The 19,059-nt window shown below is 39.7% G+C and overlaps 2 protein-coding genes across 2 annotated transcripts; one reads left to right on the forward strand and one right to left on the reverse strand.

The window, feature by feature from the left end:
• Positions 1-1,068: 1,068 nt before the first annotated feature.
• On the reverse strand, positions 1,069-18,421 carry ergic3 (ERGIC and golgi 3). Its single transcript, XM_084542484.1, has 13 exons — positions 18,113-18,421; positions 16,355-16,425; positions 15,334-15,421; positions 15,090-15,209; positions 13,965-14,061; positions 13,713-13,878; positions 13,349-13,406; positions 10,175-10,206; positions 9,800-9,896; positions 6,978-7,042; positions 6,570-6,706; positions 6,187-6,242; positions 1,069-6,068 (listed from the first exon to the last, which is right to left on the reverse strand). The coding sequence occupies exons 1-13, from the start codon at positions 18,198-18,200 to the stop codon at positions 5,989-5,991; spliced, it is 1,155 nt and encodes a 384-aa protein (XP_084398610.1). The 5' UTR covers positions 18,201-18,421; the 3' UTR covers positions 1,069-5,988.
• romo1 (reactive oxygen species modulator 1) lies at positions 7,374-8,723 on the forward strand. Its single transcript, XM_084542503.1, has 3 exons — positions 7,374-7,520; positions 8,224-8,354; positions 8,475-8,723. The coding sequence occupies exons 2-3, from the start codon at positions 8,224-8,226 to the stop codon at positions 8,581-8,583; spliced, it is 240 nt and encodes a 79-aa protein (XP_084398629.1). The 5' UTR covers positions 7,374-7,520; the 3' UTR covers positions 8,584-8,723.
• Positions 18,422-19,059: the final 638 nt, after the last annotated feature.

Genomic DNA, 19,059 nt, shown 5'->3' on the forward strand with positions numbered 1-19,059 from the left:
CAGTTGTGATTGTTATTGATCGTCAGGCTCTGTACTTCTTCTCATTAAATTTGGAATAAACTAACGACTTTTAAATCAAAGTGCCCAGTGCCAGCTTTAACTTGAGCGAGGTTACGTCTGCTTTGAAAGAACTGTGTGGGAGAGAACTGTGTGCCCAAATTGCAGGGTTTCAGAAGTAATTGGACACGTGGCTACTGAATGTTTCTAAATAGCTCACACATCCACAAGTGAAGAAGATTATAAATCGTAGAGGAAGCTATCTGAGGGAGAGTTGGTTTGCCAAAATCAACAGTTGAGGTTTATTCTAAAAAAGACTAGACAACTAAACTGGAAACAATGTGGTTGGCTGAGGAGTACGTGTCTCTGTAGGATGTAGGCCGGCCTGTTACCATGTCAACGATGACGATTAGATCCTCCAAAGATACTCAGATGCAAAGCCCTGGTTAAGTCTTATTAGACTGAGTGAGGTCATGCTCAGGGCTTACATAGTTCCATTATTTATTACCGCTTATCCTTAGAGGGTCACAGAGGGTCTGAAGACTATCCCAGCTGACATGAGGCAAGACGTAGGGTCACCAGTGTATCACAGGGCTGGCCTGCATAGTTGGAGAAGAAGATACCCTGAACTATTTAAGAAAAATCTAACTACAATAAGTTATGTGATTGAATATGCGATGGTTTATATGAGGGTTGATTTTTAACTTTGGCATCTAACATAGCAAGACGCCATTTTAGGAAACCTAGCACCAGAAAAACAATTCTTTTTTCACTAGAGTCCACTTCCTACATTCATGCACGCACTCCAGCAGCTGTGGAGCATATGGATAGTGGTATGGATAAGGGGGCGTTCACTGAGGAAAACATTTACAAAGGAGCAGGGCCACTCAGGTGAAAAGTGGTACAGGGCAAAGGGGTATGTTTCAAGCTTGAGTTATTAACACCTGAGTACTGTGGAATATACTTTTCAACTCTTTGTTGTCGATTGTTCTGATTCTCAATCCTCTGCACAGACATGCTAACGTTGTTGGATGCTGCTTTTTTTCCAGGCACATTCATTTCTACGACTTATTGAGGCACTCTTTTCTAAAGTCACCATCTGAGAAAGGTTTTCCCATGTCAGACAATGAGTGGACTTTTAACTGGCCACTGTGGCACTTTCCTGCGCTTTGCTAGCATGAAGAGAGACAGTTGTAGAGCGTCAGACTAGCTGCCATTTGCTGAATGCTCTGCTGTCGTTGGTCACCAGTGTAGGTCGTTGTATACTGTACTCTTCTATCACAGGAGCAGATTCATTTCATATCAAACAGGCACACTTGCTTGCGTTTCTTTGGTTCTGCCATTTTTTTTGTGGCAAAAGTCTTCTTTGATTATTTTTGCTTTGTGGAGAAACTGCAGCATTCAAGACGCTAGCGCCGCCCACTGTTAAAACTAATTAGTACAATACAGTCAAGTGCATGCTCCACGTGTGGGCCATGTTCCATTATATGTTTAAAATTTGCTATAAACCAATTCCAAATGGACCACTGGCTGCAACTAGCCCGTGTCAAATGGGACAAACTCATTAATCTCCCCTTATTAATCCAGACTTATTGTTGTGGAAAGCTGGGATCCCCAATAATTTGTCAAGTCGCCCTTGATGGTGACGTGACTTTGACTTAAACAGGCTCCTTGAACTACATTCATAAATATATTTACTGAAACCGAATGAACAAGGCGGCACGTAACTGAAGCTGTATTCAACATTTATTTTGTCATTTTAAAAACTGTCTGAGGACAATCAAAATATAAATACATTTCTCTCTTTCACCCTTACACACACACACACACACACACACAGCATCAGAACATACCCCCCACACACACTTGTGCACTTACACACAACCCCTGCCCCTGATTTAGATGTTAAAAGGTGCAACAACCCAACCATCAAGTTTAAGATCAAATGGCATTGATCAGACCTCAGAAGCTATAGAACAGAGAGAAGAGATATTTGGGATCATTGAGGTGTCTCGTTACAGCCTTAATACTGGAGTATTTGTTGTAGCCTGCCACACTGATGTGAGCATCAGGCAGATTACACCTGCTTCACATCAGTATACTGTCAAATAGACCAACAGAAGAGTCAGAACAGAGGGTGAAGTAAGTCCATGATAAAGGTTTGGTCCAGTTCTGCAAGGTCTAAAATAGCCTTGAGATGCTTAGTAATGACTTGTGACATTCAATTTAAATATACCTCATTATTCGGACAAAATCTTCCACGAAGGACTTCGGCAAGAGGAAACTTTGTGCAGTCTGTGTCCAGATTGTGCAGAGTGCATCTGAGCGCTTGAAGTCCAGATAGACTCTGAGAGTTTGGATTTCCAGTTCTCCTTGAACACAGCAAGAGAAAGTTCATGATTCAACCAGCAAGAATGAAGCAAAGACGACCGAGGGATGACTCATTATCTCAGACACCTTATATGAGCTAAAACCTCAGTGTATAAACTGAAGGCTCAATGTAAAAACGGATGGAACGCTTTTGAAACAATGGTTGAATATGACGTAAACTGAGCCTGACTCACAGTTCATGAGCTGAAACATCAGTGTGGGTTATTTGAGAAATGGCTTTCTTCACCTCTGAGTCTGCTTCTGTCTGTCTAAGGATTAAAAATAAACGCAGAGACACAAACATCTGGACTCAACATGTGAGCTAGGAACAAAGTCAGAATAGCGGTTTGGAGCTGCTTCCCCGTCGGCCCTGTCATTTACTGACTGAAGTTCATCTGAAGCTACTGGTTGTATGGTGGCTCTTTAACATCCGCCCACGAGCCGGAAAAACAAACAACAAAAAAAACAACTGTTGTTTGACAGCAGTTTATCAGGGCAGGTTGTGTTCTGTTGTCCCACAGAATAAAAGAAAGAATAGCAGCAGCCCTTTACAGATTATCTTAAAAGGAAATTAGCATTTAGTTGTTTCCGTCCCTTCTCTGAGGCAGTGATGGATGAGTCTGTACACTATTTACAACAACGAAAAGTGGTAAAATCACATCGTCTATTTGATTCATTTTCTGGTGGGGATCAGTTTAAAAGATCAAAAGTGAGCTGTTGCTTTAGGAAAAAAAACATTAAAGGTCTAAAATCTGCAGGTTGAAGAAAAGAAGGAGAAATCTGACAAATGTGTCTGACTACACTACAGGCAGCTATAGGGAATTTCCTGGTTGAGTGTGAACACATGTGGCTTTTTTTTTTTTTTTTTTTTTTTAAATACCTGGCTCCATTCACACTGCCACGAACTCATCTTGAGATTATACCCAGTCATTCTCTTATTTATTCAGTCCTAAAATCAGTTGTTCAAGCCACTATGTGCAGGATTTTAAACCCCCTGGCTCTGACAGAATCCAGTGATGTATTGGTAATACACACATTAGTGAGGATGAAACCCAGGTGAAAGTTTTTAGTCCTCCATGTCCCAAAATCAAGCTGACACAAGGACTCATGCGGGGTTTCTTGAAGACGAAAACTTTAAAGTGGTATTATTGGCACTGATGTCTGACTCATATGCTGCGTTTACACGGACTCTTCCACTAATAATGATAATAGTAGTTCAATAAGAATAAAAATGCCTCGTGTAACTACCTCAGTCAGAACAGACTAGTCCGATTAGAAGGAGTGTTCAATCAGATGTAGAGGAGCGGTGAAAACTATTTGATAATCTCTTCAACATGAAAATCTGATCTCCTAATAACCGTGTAAATACTTGATCTGGTAGTTTCTCTCTGGTTGAAATAAATAAATTATTTTTGGACCAATAAAGTTAGAGCAAATGTGCAGCAAATGTGACGCTCCATGGCATCAGAACCACGCTGTCAAAAATGTCCTCTCGAGCTTCATATGTGGAGTTATGAATAAAGACTACTGAATGGCAACATTAAAAATTGGCACAGTACCATGCTTTAGTAAGTCAATTTAAAAATACATTATTCTTGTACATGATGAGACCCACCAGGATGTGGTCCAGCTCTGCAGACTGACTGATTAATTACATGATATGGTTGTGCTTGGCAGTGATAAACCAGAGCAGGATGTTGTAATATTAGGAAAATTTGAAAACCTTTTGAGGATTCGTAGGAGTTGGGTAAAGCTGAGATAAGCAGCTCCATCAGTCATAGACTGACCTGTGCAGCAGGGAGTTTTTTTTCCCAGACAAATCAGACTGACGTCGGCCAAACAACCTTAAAGATACCACATCAGAGTCATGTTTCGTGTTGCTTATCTGAGTGTGTGGTGCAGTACGTGCAGGGGGCGATCATTTACTCAATGCACTTGCCACCCAGCCAAAAATGATTTGGGTACTGTGGTGACTAACAGTGTGAGTGTATGTGTCAAACCATGATCATTTCCTAAACCCAACCTGAATTGGCATCGACAGAAAACAGTGACACGAAATGAAAACAAACAAAAAAAAGATGACTCCCACACCGGCGTTACACCCTAGAGCCCTGAAAGAAAGCCTGGGACGTGGAGATGAAGGGGTTGATAGCAAACACAGACTGAATAAATCTGAAACTTTTTCTACAAAATTATGCCAGCAGAATAATTTGATTAAAAAAAAAAAATCTAAACATAGTGGCTTTAAACCAAGCGAGGACAAAGATCTGCCTGTGTAGTGTCGTTGTTTTAGCTGCTTGAATCTGGTTTCTCTTTGTAGGAACACATCACCCAGTTTTTTATTTTTTTTTTATCAACTACTCACAACTTAAGGCCTGGACAAAAAGTGGGTCAGATTACAAAATATCAAAATATCTCAAATCAGTCTTTAAGTACAATGATGGGTATTAGTTTGAATAGATCATCCAAAGTTGTATGAAAACTGGAATTTAATTAAATGTTAGCAATATTCAAACACTCAATGTAAAAGGTATATATGGCGAAAACTTATGATTCTGGCTATGTTTATTTTTTTTTTAAAGATCAACAAATCCCATATAAACCAACAATGTGTTGTCTGAACAGTACGCTTTGATCCTCTAATTTCTAAGCAGCAAACCGCACAGCTTTAAAACTGCAGCTCCTCTAATGTCCACTAGAGGCGGACTTAAAAGCCAATCAAACCCCGAGTTATGTTCAACTTTACAGCAGAAATAAACATGTTTTAAACTGTGAATTTTTATTCAACTTGGTAATTTAAATTTTATCAGGGCATTAAGTTATACATAACTAACAGTGTGGCCGCTGTGTCCTAGTAAGTTGCTACCCGTCTGCTCAGCTCCATTCACCCTCCACCTCTTTGACCATTTTTGAATTAACCGGTGCTGCCAAGATGCACCACCCAGATTGAGCATCAAAACGCTCCCAAGAATCTTATGGGTGATGTCTCGGATGGTTTGTCCATCTTTGTACGCAGACAATGGTAACTTCTTAAAACGGCACAGAAGACATCCTGCAGGTATGATCAGTTTATAGTTGGTTTACTTCTTGTGAGATTTGTTGATGGAAATAAACCAGATTTACCCTTTAATCTACAACCTAAATTTGTCCATGAGTCCAGGTTACATGAGGTGAGTAACAGATAAGAAAACAATGATTTGGGTGACACATTCCTCAAAGCGTCCATACCCTCTCTTTCCCACTCCTCCAGACGAGCGTCTTGACCACAGATCCTCTAACAGACATTCACGGTTGTTGATCTGAGCGCAGCCCAACGCGGGAGCAGGATGGAAACAGGATCACCGGAAATCAAGAGGCTTCAGTCGTCTGGGGCTGAATCAATGAGGCATCCTCCAGTCAATTTGAAATCTTTCTGATTTATAGCCTCTCTCTCTCTCTCTCTCTCTCTCTCTCTCTGGATTTTCTTTCTCTCAGTCTGACAGACAACAGAGAGGTGAAGAGAAAACAAACTCCTGCTTTCAAATGTCTCCCTGCGCATGTCTGTCCATCTTCTCTCTGTCCTGGCCTCTGTGTCAGTGTCCTGGTTCTGTGTTGCACCATGGAGGCCAGCGGGGGGCGCTGTTAAGACGCCTTGCCCAGCTCTATCTTCTTCTGGATGGCACGAGCTGAGTGGTAGATGAGCGAGTCGATCAGACCGGCCACTGCGAGAGTCAGAGGAGAGGACAGAGACATGGACAGAGTGTCAGACTTGATCTACTTCATTCAGCATCCATATTATGTTGTGGTGTATAATCTCAGGTAACACAGAGAGGGACTGACCTGTGAATACACCTCCAATAATGGCACAAACTCCTGTTAGGAAGTGTGTGAATGACCTGAGCAAAGAGAAAAGTTATTCAGTTATTCTCTCACGCAAACAGATGTCATTTTTCTTTAAGATGCAACTTAAATGAACTCCTTGAATCAGTGTAGTTCCTTTAAATGTCTTAAACGTTTTACGGCTCATCACTTAGTCCCATTTGGAACAATGGTGCAGCAGTGCAGATAAAACATTCAATTTGAGAGAAACAGCTTTATTTATATACCAAGCAAAAGAATGCCGAATGAGACAGATTTCATATTTACGAGTCTGTAGTGGATTTCCATGGATACACTGATAAACTGGTGTAAATTATACTGTGTGTTTCACTGTTACAACCTACCTGTGTTTCTCTGTGAATTTAACCATCATGGGTGACAGCTCATATAAAACAAAGACGCCCGGCAGCCCCTGGTCTCCTATTAGCCCGTTAGCCACTTTCTCGTGCCTCGTTACTGAGAACTGGTTCGTTTTTACCACCTGGAAAAAAAAAACAAAATGACAAGAAAACACTGATCCAGGCTGTTTCTGGTGTCATGGCAGCAACTTTGAAGGCAAACACACTTGAGAAGAGAACCATTTTTCTTTAAGGTACACACTCAAAATCATCCATAATTAAAGTATACTAATAAAACAAAGATGACAGCACCGTTTTCTCAAAGTAATGATTAAATCTAATCCTTTATTTTACTCTCACTTTCAGCTCAAAGGTGAATTTGAGAAATAAATTTGAGCAGAACGTTTGACTCACCTCTCCGTCAGTTTTCACGTAGATGGTGGGAACAATTTTCACAAAATACTGGTACATCATTGATGCTGTAAGAAAAAAAAAAAAAACACACACACATTTAAAACCAGCAACGTCAGAACCATAAAAGCAGCATAGTGTCTATGGCCATGTGGTTAAGGTGGATCATTTTCTTTACTCAAACATGTGAGTTTAAGGTGGATAACATCTACATCACCCTGGAAATAAACTGGAAACACGTTTGCCACCACTCATTTTGCAAATAAAAAAGGTATTTTTTTTTTTAAATAAATTGATTAAATTAGATGCTAAATAAAAAATAAATTGGCAAATAGTGATTTCCAGTAATGAATTGAACCACTGGGTGGCGCTGTTCACGTTCTCCTCGACGCTATTTGTCGTCTTTATCGACCTCCTCTGTCTTCTCCCTTCTTCCTGTATCCGGTTATGGAGGTCTGCTCGAAAGACATTTAAACGCCTCTCAATAATACTCGAAAACTATATTTACGAAGGAAAAGCACCCCCACTTTAAATAAATTATTCAAGGTAAGTTAGTTCGTGACTGAGTTATATTGAATCTGTAAAAACACACAAGCAGTCGGCGGAAGCGTGTCGTGTTTATCTGTCAAGGCCACAGGTGACGTTAGCCAGGTGGTTAGCATGCTAAGCTAGCACAACAAACGACCCGATGTGGTAAAAATGAAATTGACAGATTCTATTTGATCAGGTTTGATGTTTAAAGTTTACAGAAACAAAAAAACACTACGTCGTTATTTGGTTGTAAGTTGCACAGTTTAAAAATGGCGAACGTTCACGTAAATGGTCAACCGCTAACGTTAGCCTAGCTTCCGATTTGACAGTGATTAACCTCATCCCTCCTTACAAACACTCACTAATCTTACATGCATGTGGCGAGTACTGTCACTGGAAACGTGGCACGTATCCAGAAGGTCTGTGTTAAATAAATACTAGGCTTTAGTGCAGGTAATATTAAGCAGTAACACACCTTTGGAAGCATTAAAGCTAACTGTAGGTGAAAGCAGCAGCATGAACACAGTTTCAGCATTTTCTGGCATTTTTAGATCACATTATTAATAATTTACTTTAGTAGACTGATCTTAAATCAGTTCATACATATTAATCTATAGTTCCAGTGTTACTTGAGGGTGGGCTGTATTTGTCAGTCTGAAAGCAGAACCATAACAGACTACTGACAATCTGCCCTGTCTTTAAAAATTGTCCTTTACAGATGCCTGTAGCTGTAGGTCCATATGGCCAGACGCAGCCGAGCTGCTTTGATCGGGTCAAGATGGGCTTCATGATGGGGTTTGCAGTAGGAATGGCTGCCGGTGCCATGTTTGGCACTTTCTCCTGTCTCAGGTAACTTTGTGTGCATTCAAGCTATCGTGCTTTTAAATGAATCTGTATTTCTGATGTGAAATATTATATCGCACACTCTAGTGTACATCAAAGTTAAAAACGGTCTCTTCTGTCTGTCAGGATTGGCATGCGTGGCAGGGAGCTGATGGGAGGAGTAGGAAAAACCATGATGCAGAGCGGAGGGACATTCGGCACCTTCATGGCCATCGGTATGGGCATCCGCTGTTGAGGAACGACGTCCTTCACACAGCTATACAGCCATGGGACTTTTCAGATAACTACAACAACAGCTCTCTGTCCGCTCACTGCTGTCGCGCTCTCAACCTGCAGTCTAGTTTTGTCAATAAAAGTTCAGATTTGTCAAAAGGTCTTCAGAGTGGCCGTGTTATACTTTCTGACGCCGCCAATGTCCTGCTCGCAGGTAACTGAACCACAATAGCTGAAGACAAAAACTAAACTTCAATCCACATGGATGAAACATGGGATGTCAAACCAGAAGTGGGCTTTTATTCCTGGATGTTCAAATCTGTTGTTTTATATAAACTAAATGCTTAAGAGGTGCGCACACACAGGAAGAGACTAGTTGTGATGTGACGAAACAATCGAACATGAATGAAATTCATCAAGTTTTAGCAAAGTAGACAAAACATTTGGCGACGCAAAGTGCACAGCTACCAAGTTAAACAAATCTCAATTTTGGGGCAACGTATTGGAGGCAACCACCAAAGGGAGCAACTGACAGGGTTACATACACAGATTTCCACAAGGAAACACTGTCCAGATTTTGGTTCCTACCACCACCATGCTGATAGTGGACTTGGAGCGTTAGGTGAACCCTGACGGACAAGAAAAACTAGAGCTTCATAGCAATATTATTATACTCTGCTTGTTTCAGTCAAACATTTCGAGTGGGAAATATATAAAAGGCTTACCACGGCAACCAGAGCCTGTAACATCTACTACTGACTGTATGTTAATGAAGCGATGCGTGACAAGCAGATTCATTTATATGTGGACTGGGAAATGTAGCCAGAAGCTGAAACAGTAACTGCTTCATCCACTGCTGCTGTTGTGCAAGTAACTACTTCAGTGTTAGTTAGTGGACTCCTAAGATAGCAGAGTCCAGGATAATGTTAGACTGAATTACGTGATAAAAGCTATAAAAGTCCCTTCCTGATAACAGATGGAAAATAACACTGTAAAGACTGCTGTTCCTCAGAGAAGTCATAAAAATATCATTCAAGTGATGAATGCACCCGCTGCCAGCACATAAATATCCATGGAGACGTAATGATGTATTTTGTTACATAGATCTGCGGCACAGATGAAAGTGCAATTGCTGTCTGACAGCCTGTTCGGTCTCAGAGCGCAAAACTTCTGAACTGGAGTGAATACTCTGAAAGTAAATGTTAGTGTTGCACTGCTGTAGCCATTACAGAACTGACCTTGTGGTGCTGTGACGTCTGTCCCGTCCAGAGGGTTAACGATGCCGGGGTAATCTTTACCAAATGACAAGTGTTTTATCAGATGGGTCATGTTGATCTGTAGAAGACAGAAGAATTATGAGTTAAAATACTTAAGAAGCACCTCATAGTTGTGAGCAATAACCACAATACTTTCATTCACATCGTTCTCCCTGCAATCATCACTGACCCAATGCACTGATCTGACTCCCTAAAAGACAAGATAGCTTATTTATTTAATAGTAACAACCTCAAATTATTTAAAATGATTAAATCAGCATGGAAAAAACTATAGTATATATTTGTATATTAAGGAGCTAAAAACACATAGATCAAGGAAACATTTATGCTACTTACGTTGTCTAAGCCAAAGCTCTGCAGGTCGTGTACTGCAAAGAAACAAAACATCACTTTAACATATTTATTGAAAAATATATCAGTATACATCGAGTACAGGAAAAGAATTGCGAGTTACTGATCAGTTCGTGGTGGATTACTGCCTCTCGATTCAGCTGTTCAGTCTGATTAGTTTATAGATGGAAAGATCACAGTTACACAAACGTTAAGTTATATCAGAGATGGTCGCGGCCCGGTCACGTTCCATCTGCAAGATGTTGAGCCCCTGGCCTTCCTTAAATGAGACTGTATTTATAAACTTTACCGACATATTTGAGTCTCTGGACTCAAGATGGACAGATATTTTTCATTTTAAAACTTGAACTGTTCAGGACCCCTTGGTGATAACGTTATGTAGTTTCAGACTTTATCCAGCTCCCTCTGCAGCAAAAATGGTTTTATAAAGCCCTGTTCAGACCCGGTGTTAACATGCATCCTGAGTGATCAGATCACACCTGGCCAGCTTTAGGTACGTGTGATCACACCTGGCATTAAAATGCACAGAAAACTTTTGAGCAAACCGCTGCTGTATCAAAACAGTGGGTCTCTAGCTACCGCTGTTTCAGGACCACAAACAGCGCTGTTCGTGTCCGAGGTATCGTGGGGACATGATACCAAATGTGGAACAAGCTGTAATGGCTCTCACTCACCTGTCCTGTGTATTCATTTGATTTGATAATTCTTGTTTAGATTTATTTATTATTTAATTAATTAACAGCTACAAGGTCATAATATGTAATATAACTCTCACTACTAAGGAAGCAGCATCACTTACGGTGCTTTAGCTTAAGCTTTTTTGCCAATCATTCAAAGTAGCTGTTGTGTGTTTTTTTTTCTTGGATGAATCAGGCAAACCTCATGCTTATGCAAGAGGATGCAAGTTTTTGTGGAAACACAACTACACAACTGAAAGAATGAACCACCATCAAATGTGATCTGAGTGAGTCTTCAATGCATCCAGGGTGTGTTCACACCTGTACTTTAAACTGGTCACTTGCGATCAAACTACTCGAGATGCGTAATGACACCAGGTCTGAACTGGGTCGTCTACGCAGCAGGAATGCCACTGTGTGAAATCAATAGCATTCCAACTGAAATATAACATTTTCTTTAGTTTTAGTGGCAAGAAAAGACATTTCATTACTCACTAATTAATTATTGCTATACCATGATACAGTAGGTATGTCTATACACACAGTTTTGTCCTCATACATCAAGAAACAGGAGAATACAATAAATGAAAGCTGTTGTTTGAGAAAATCTGCAAAGAAAGAAGGACTTACTTTCCACAGCGTGCACTGCAGAAAGAAGAGAGAAGAGTCACTATAATGATGCAGGTAGACAATGAACCATGTTATACGTTAGTGTGTGTGAGGGGCTGCACAACTCTGACAAATTATGTTTTGTTATTTAATGTTTTTCATGCTCCTTAATTTCATAAATCTAATATATTAAAGAATGAAAATGATTAAATGAGGAAAATTAAATGTTAAAACACCTCTCTGGGCTGAAAATGAATGAAAATGAATTAAAATCTTGACTTAACTCCACTACACTTGATTTAACATGAAGTCAGACGATCTCACAGGCAAGGATTAGATTATTTTACTTCTGTGCCAAAACGTTTGATCCTCTTGTGGTTTAGAAAATAGTCAGTATGACTTCTGTCAGAGTAATCGTGCAGCCCCAAACACATGATGAGGTTTTTAACACTTTTAGGTCACTGGGCTAAACTGGGCTTGAGAGGATTTGTTTCAGCCTCATCTGAAGTCCTCCAGTGATTCTTGTCTCTTGTTTCTGCTGCTGAGCTTTTAAATCTCACATCAACTAAATCAATGCAAGTACTTTCAGTCGGTGAAATGTATGTATTAATATTCTGGCACCAAAGATGAGAGAAAGCTGTCGTATTCTGGGTAGGAAACTGGAAGAAACTGCTAATTTCACTATTTTACCAAACAAGTCGGAGTACTTGCTGTCCAAATATTAGCAGCCCACCAGTTTTACGGTCTTGTTAAATTGGCTGTTAGAGAAAACATCTAAAGCATCTGGTGGCTGGCTACTGTTAATTTCCTGCTCTATTTGAATGTACAGGCGATGGAAACATCTACATCAAGACAAAACGAGAACAGTCCAGTCACACTGATGGCAGGGCAGAAAAATCAGAAGAAGCAAGCAAAGGAAGAAAGGAACGGAAGGAATCAAAATGTAGACAAATTCAAAGGACAAGCAAAAGAGTGTGAGGAGGTTGTGCTTTTTAGGGTTAGACTAATACATCACGAGGCACTTGTTTGTGCGCTGGTAAAAACTGAAAACAATTCGACAAGGCAGAGCTGGAACAGATTTTATTTGTCAGCTCCTGAAAAACAATCAGTTTAGTTTGACTGTAAATCGATGCAGTCTCATCATGGCCTGCGTGAGGCTTTTCCTTGACTTAAGCCGGTCTGAACAGAGACCCTGCCAGCATTTGGAAAATTAAAGCATATTGCATCAGTCAAACCCCACTGCACCGCATCAAAGATGACATGAACGTCATCGGGCACACGAAGTCCATTTCTCTTTTCAGTCACTGAAAGGTACAAACTGTTTATGTTTTGTCAGAGCTTTTAAACCAAATTGAACTGTCTGATCTCTCCAATTATTTTTATTCTGCTAAATCTGGAAGCTAAACCAACTCACGCTCTGAGAGGGCCGGATGATGTTAAAATAATACTGACCGCTATAAAAGAGACTCAACATGCAGATCTAGATGTGAGGTGCTATGTAAAGGTTTGATGGATGCAGGGATGAAGAGAGACAAAATGATCATACAAACCAGTCAGAAGTCTCTAAACACCCTTTATTTATATTTGACAAGGAAATGTGAAATCTCTTGTTGAGATTCGAGTCTTTAAAGAAAGTCTCACGTTGTATAGCGATTAAATAGAGTGAACAGCTGTGGCTGATCTCAGATCATTGCAGAAACTGTTTCAGATATATAAGAGGTCATTTTTACCTCTGAAAACTAAAATTCAGCAAAGATGGAAATGTGTTTTATTTAGGGTCTGCAAAGTCTGTGTTTTGTTTAAACAAAGGGTGTTAAAAACCTTGAATGGTTTGGTCCGTTTATGAGCAGGATGAATGGACAGCTTGTCTTACCGTGGACATGGGACTGCTGGAAACTCTTTCCTGGAGCGAAGTGGAAATTTCCTGCCACCTGAAGCACAAAGAGGAGAGAAGGGTCAATAAAAAAAGAAAGTGACAACATTCAATATATAGACAGCTGATTTCAAGACAATGAACATTTATGATTTTGACAATAAAGTCACAATAGTTTGAGAAATTAAAACTGTAATACTGCAGGAATTAAGTCATTTGATGTTGCATGCCTTGATGGACAACATATCCAGCAAATGAACAATCTTCCTCGCAAAAGATGTACTCAAACACTGACGTCACTTTCACATATTTAAAAAAAGTCCCTCTAAGCGCCCTGCTGGAAGAACCATGAGAATCATAGCACCTTGTTGACTTCCAGGAAGCCGTAAACCTGACAGCCTTCGTTCTTCTGCTCCTGCATCTTCTGTGTGAAGCCCTCCCTCTTACACTGCTCGATGGTGTCGGCGTTCTTGAACGCCCAGCCTCGCCGCCGGTACGCTTCCCGCACGTCATCACAGGTGTTACAGCATCTGCACACACAAGGCAAGGAAATCCAGCATTACAGAGAATCACACAGACAGAAAAAGCAGAGATTGTGTGCGTGTTGGCGTCTCACTTGAGGTCTTCGGTCTCAGCTCCGTAGCAGCTCTCACATCTGTTGGGGTCCAGCGTACTGGGATCAAACACTTCACCGTCGTCAGCTTTACCAAGTTCTGAAACACAACATCCTCGTTTTGACTGCCGACCAACAAACATCCTGTGTTCTTTCTGTCTGATTATCACGCCGAGTCGTTCCTAATCAAAGTAGCCGCACATTAAAGGAGACATCAGATGCCCATTCTCACAGGTTGATAATGTTTCTATCATGACTTGGTAGAATCTCTGTTACATGCTTTGGTTAAAAATTCTCAATGGTTCTGATAAACAGGCCCATGTCAAATACAGGCCTTTTCTCAGCCAGGATGAAAATGAGCACCTGTAACCCTCTGTTAGTGTTGCCTTGAGAAGTGTATCTGTAGAGTACAACAGTGCTACGCTGTGAAGCCACATCAGTCCATATGTTTGTACCGGAGTTGAACCCAGAACATCAGGAGAGGCTTGAAGAAGTTTAGCAATAAAGGTTTGATCAACACATCGACACAGTCCAGTCCAGCAGTTTGTTTGTGGTGTGAATGTGATCTAACTCTGATTAAACCAAACTATTAAATGTGCATCAGCACATGGAATCAATGTAACTGTAGAAGTAACACTCCTTGATACTGTATGCATACTGTTTACTTTCTTGTACACTACCAAAGAACTGTAAATGCTCTCACATTACTTCCAGTAAGAGAATGTTAATCGCTGTGTGAAACAAAACAAAACCAAGTGGAACAAGTCACTCTTATAGCATAGTATAGGTTTAAAAATGTCCCAACTATTTCTGATGCAGAAGCTCCTCCAAGAAAAACAAAGGGCTTTCCAGAAAAAGTTTAAGCTCTCTGACGTTTTGCCATGTATCACAGCGTTAATCCAGGTGCTGTCTTATGCAGACACACCTTCCTGTTTGAATACCTTGTAGAGCAGCATTCTGCTAACTCCACTGTTTAAGCTCTGAGAAAGAGGAACAAACTGCTACTGAGGGAAACCTGCAGCTCTTTGTGTGCTTTGTTTCAACATGGCTCCATTCATGGTTTGAATGTCAGTCAGAAGCCGTCTAGCTGCGTCAGGTGGTTAGGGTCAGCACAGAGTCAGAGTTTACCGTGCTTTTCTGCCTCGAGGGTGACGGGTTTCAGATCTTTATCCAGCCGCTGTTTGAACAGGTTGTGTTCAACGTCCAGCTGCTGCTCGCCGGCCACGTCCATCGCATCTATACTGAGATCTGCAAAGGGAGGGGGAAAAAAAAGGGCACGTTTGTGTCTTGCTCAAAAACATCTGGCGTCATTAGCATGTTAGCTAAATGAGCCCGAAGTGCTTTGCTAAAGCAGAAAGGTAACAGCACTTACAGGCGCAGGGCATGTGAGGGAAAATGACGTCAATGTTGATTTTCAGTTTGTCTCCTCGCGACGTGTCGACGTACAGCTCAGGGTGGACCTGCGGGACGAGGACGCATTTTCATTCTGTCAAAACTAGTCTGACATTCATCACATGAAATGTTTAACTGGAGATATTTAAGGTGTGAGAGAACAAAGCATCTCCTTTCGACATTTATTTGGAAACAGAAAGTTATTCCATGTGTAATTTTTGCATGTAAGTAGAATTTAAAACAAAATACACTCGACTACACTCCTACTGGCATTTTTCAGACGTGCTTTTCTTGTTAACAAAATGTTCAAATGTCTGGGAAACAGAACTGCAATTGTCACTTGCTGCATTATAAAACCGTCTGATCTTTTCTGTTGTATTTTCTTTGCTCTGACTTTAAAGGTAAGAGTAAGTGTGTCGGTAATCTTTCATCAAACGACAAAAGACTATTTATTTCCCGGCTGTGTTTGCAGACTGCAAACCTTCGGCAGACTTCTTCACCATCTGTGTGACTAGACTCATCATACCAGTCAGACAAGAAACACCAGACAGACGTTATCGTCATTATTCTGCAATTTACAAATGAGGGCTTTCAATCAAATGCAGAAATAATGAATATATTCTTAGTCTTGGAAACAATTCCATGAATGTTGGATAGAAAATTATTATTACTAAATATAAATGATTCTTTGTTTTGTTTAGTCATTGAGGAGCCAACTGTGACTTTCCAGAGCTCAAACCGTCACTTTTAAACTGCTTGATATATCTGACAACAGGCAAAATAGCCATTTGCTATCATACATGATAACAACTAGCAGTAAATCCTCATCATCTGGAACGAGCACACGTCTGCAAGAAAAATGACTGGAATGATCAAAATATTAACTGATTGTAGGAACTAGTTTTGGAGGCAAAACCCGTTATTCCAAATTTTATTTCATGCTGAGGATTCCTCCCGTCTGAGGAGGATATCCGATAACAAGATCGCGAGGATCAACTCACCTCTTTCGTGAGATAGTACTGCAGCTCAGAGACAAACAGGATTAACATGATGACACCGCTGATGATAGTCACTGCAGAGACACAGGGGAAGGGTGCACGTTAGGAATCACTGGAGTTTTTTTAAATCCTGTTTCAAGGAGAAATCCTCTCTTACTACCCCCATCACTTTTTTAGTCAAGTTTTATGATATCAGAGAAAACTGAATGGGTTTTCTTAGATGCACTAAACCCTATTGTCCTCCTAGCTTGTGTTTGAGAAACACAGGAATAAAAAAAAAATGTCTTTATTTTATGAACTTTTACTTTCTGTTGATATAGTAATATAAGAAACTGATGATAACATATTTGGAAATAAGCCACAAAGTCAGTAATCTCAAATAATTCAGAAGCTGGCTTTCGGAAAAGACAACTGTCAATCATTCTACACAGTCTTGTACTTCTTGTATTTCTTGTCTTAAAGCGTTACGTGAAGCACTTGCTGCTGTTTGTTTTCTTTTCAGACTTTTCAGTTCATTGTTAACACGACTGCTCTGCCAACTTTCGAACGCACAGAAAAAAAATTCATTCATTCATTCATCTTCTATACCCGTTTAGTCCTGTTAAGGGTCACGGGGGTCTGCTGGAGCCTATCCCAGCTGTCATCGGACGAGAGGCAGGGGTAACAGAAAAAAAATGTCATCCCTAAATATCAATGCAGCCACTTCGCATGTGTTGTTTTAGTCTGACCAGCTGTCTACAATGCAAATATACGAAATGGACATTTGAATAAATGCGGCAAATCATTTGAAAGAAAGTCTTGTGGCAAGTTTTCAAGATGACCAGAACAAGTGTTTTACATTAATAAAGAAAACAGCTCTGCACTCAATCTTAGCTTCATTCGGCATTTGTTTAATATCACCGAGAGAGCTGTTGATTCAACTGTGTAATCACTGTGAAGGCTGTGGGCTGTAGTGCTATTGAATTATATTGTGTTGTACCGACACATGTTCCTATTATTTTGACCATTTTAGCCAGTGGCTGCGTTGAATAACAAAAATGATTTTGTGTTTAATTCAGTTCAGGTTAACAACACCACACACTACAACCTCTCAAATGATCATCCAGGTGAATTACCACCTTTCTGATGCCGTTTCAACATCAACTGAACATTAGATCAGTCATGAAGGAGGATTCTGAGCAGGACTCATTCATTTTCAGGTGAGTGAATAGTAACTTTTTATTTTCTTTTGTAATTAAACCTTTATAATATAATATTCATTTGATTTTACATATCTATTCTATTTCCCTGTTAGCATGAGTCTGTGCTGCTCTAAAAGTTTATTTTAAATACACCTTCTAAATCTAAAAAAGGCCAACATGGTCTGTAATGTAATCAGTGAACAAATGTAAAGTGTTTATTGTTTGAAGCAAACTGATTAAAAGCATCCCAAAAATAAAGCAGTTCAAATACCTTACAATTAGGTGATACCACAAGTTTTTTTTTTTTTTTTTTGCAAATACAGTTTCAGTTTGTGTTTAGATGTGCACATTTATCACAGAGCTAGCTGTACTGCTGCTGCACTGAATTGTAAATGTTACAGATGTTTATTCTGTTGGTGTTAGAGTTACCAGAGGATTTCTCATGGCTGCAACTTGATCTTTTGACCCTATTTGATCATTTAAAGGAGAAATTAAGCTGTTAGCTTTGTTGTTAGCCGCAGCAGCTAACACCCTGTGTGTCTGAATGGCTGCTGCTCCCTGATGAATTACAGCCTCTTACCGGTCGCTCCTCCCCACGTCTTCACTCGGAAATCCTCCAGAGTCTTGGGATAAGCGTCAAACTGCTTCAGCTTATTTAACGTGTCCATTTTCTAAGCCACTAAACCACCGCTACACACTAATGTTGCCGACAGATTGCTGCACTCCAGACACACATCAGTCCTGCGCTTCCACTTCCGGGACACACGGGGCACGGCTCGACCAATCAGCGCCAGCCGCGTATTTATTTATTTATTTTTCAGGAAATTCACAACTCGACAGAAAAATCTATGAGAAAATACAGAAACTGATCAAACGGTCTCAGACTGTGAACTTAATACTTAAAGTGTTACAACAAATAAAGTACACAAAAGAATAACATTAAAAATGACGTTTAAAAATACAATTTAACATGCCAGGATTTCCATAAAAAACTTTATAATGACAACTTTATTTTATTTAATTCATTTATTTTAGAGGTGGAAATGGATTTTGTTGTTGTTTTGTTTATATTTTTATGTGTATTTTTAATTTATTTTAAAAAGAAACAGAACAAGCATGGACTCATTTATTGCATATTTTTCTTACTTCCTTTCTTCTGTGATCGATAATTTAATCAATATCCATAAAAGCAGATTCGATCCATCATTTTATTTATTTATTTATTTATTTATTTTCATTTTGGAAACTGACTTTTTTTTTTGGTATTGTTACTGTTTTATTATTGTTTTATTGTTAAAACAAGTCACATGGTTTCCTGTAATCCATTAGAACAGTCTCAGGAAGATTTATTTAAACATCTGAATGTCTCCATAGTTATTTTTCAATTTCACATGTAAATGTTCACTTATTTGTACATGCATTTATTTATTTGTCTATTTAATTTCTTGACTATCCATGTTTATTTATAATTTATTATGTTCCTCAATAAATATAAGCTAAAATTAACAAGTTGATGAAAGAATATTC

The sequence above is a fragment of the Chelon labrosus genome, assembly GCF_963514085.1.
Source record: "Chelon labrosus genome assembly, chromosome: 4".
Lineage (NCBI taxonomy): Eukaryota > Metazoa > Chordata > Actinopteri > Mugiliformes > Mugilidae > Chelon > Chelon labrosus.

Coding starts and splice junctions, on each gene's coding strand:
- romo1 (XM_084542503.1), top strand. CDS start 8,224: ATGCCTGTAGCTGTAGGTCCATATGGCCAGACGCAGCCGAGCTGCTTT. Junction 8,355..8,474: donor GGCACTTTCTCCTGTCTCAG/GTAACTTTGTGT, acceptor TCTGTCTGTCAG/GATTGGCATGCGTGGCAGGG.
- ergic3 (XM_084542484.1), bottom strand. CDS start 18,200: ATGGACACGTTAAATAAGCTGAAGCAGTTTGACGCTTATCCCAAGACT. Junction 7,043..9,799: donor AGACGTCACAGCACCACAAG/GTCAGTTCTGTA, acceptor TTTTTCTTACAG/CATCAATGATGTACCAGTAT. Junction 6,243..6,569: donor AAATTCACAGAGAAACACAG/GTAGGTTGTAAC, acceptor CTCTTTGCTCAG/GTCATTCACACACTTCCTAA.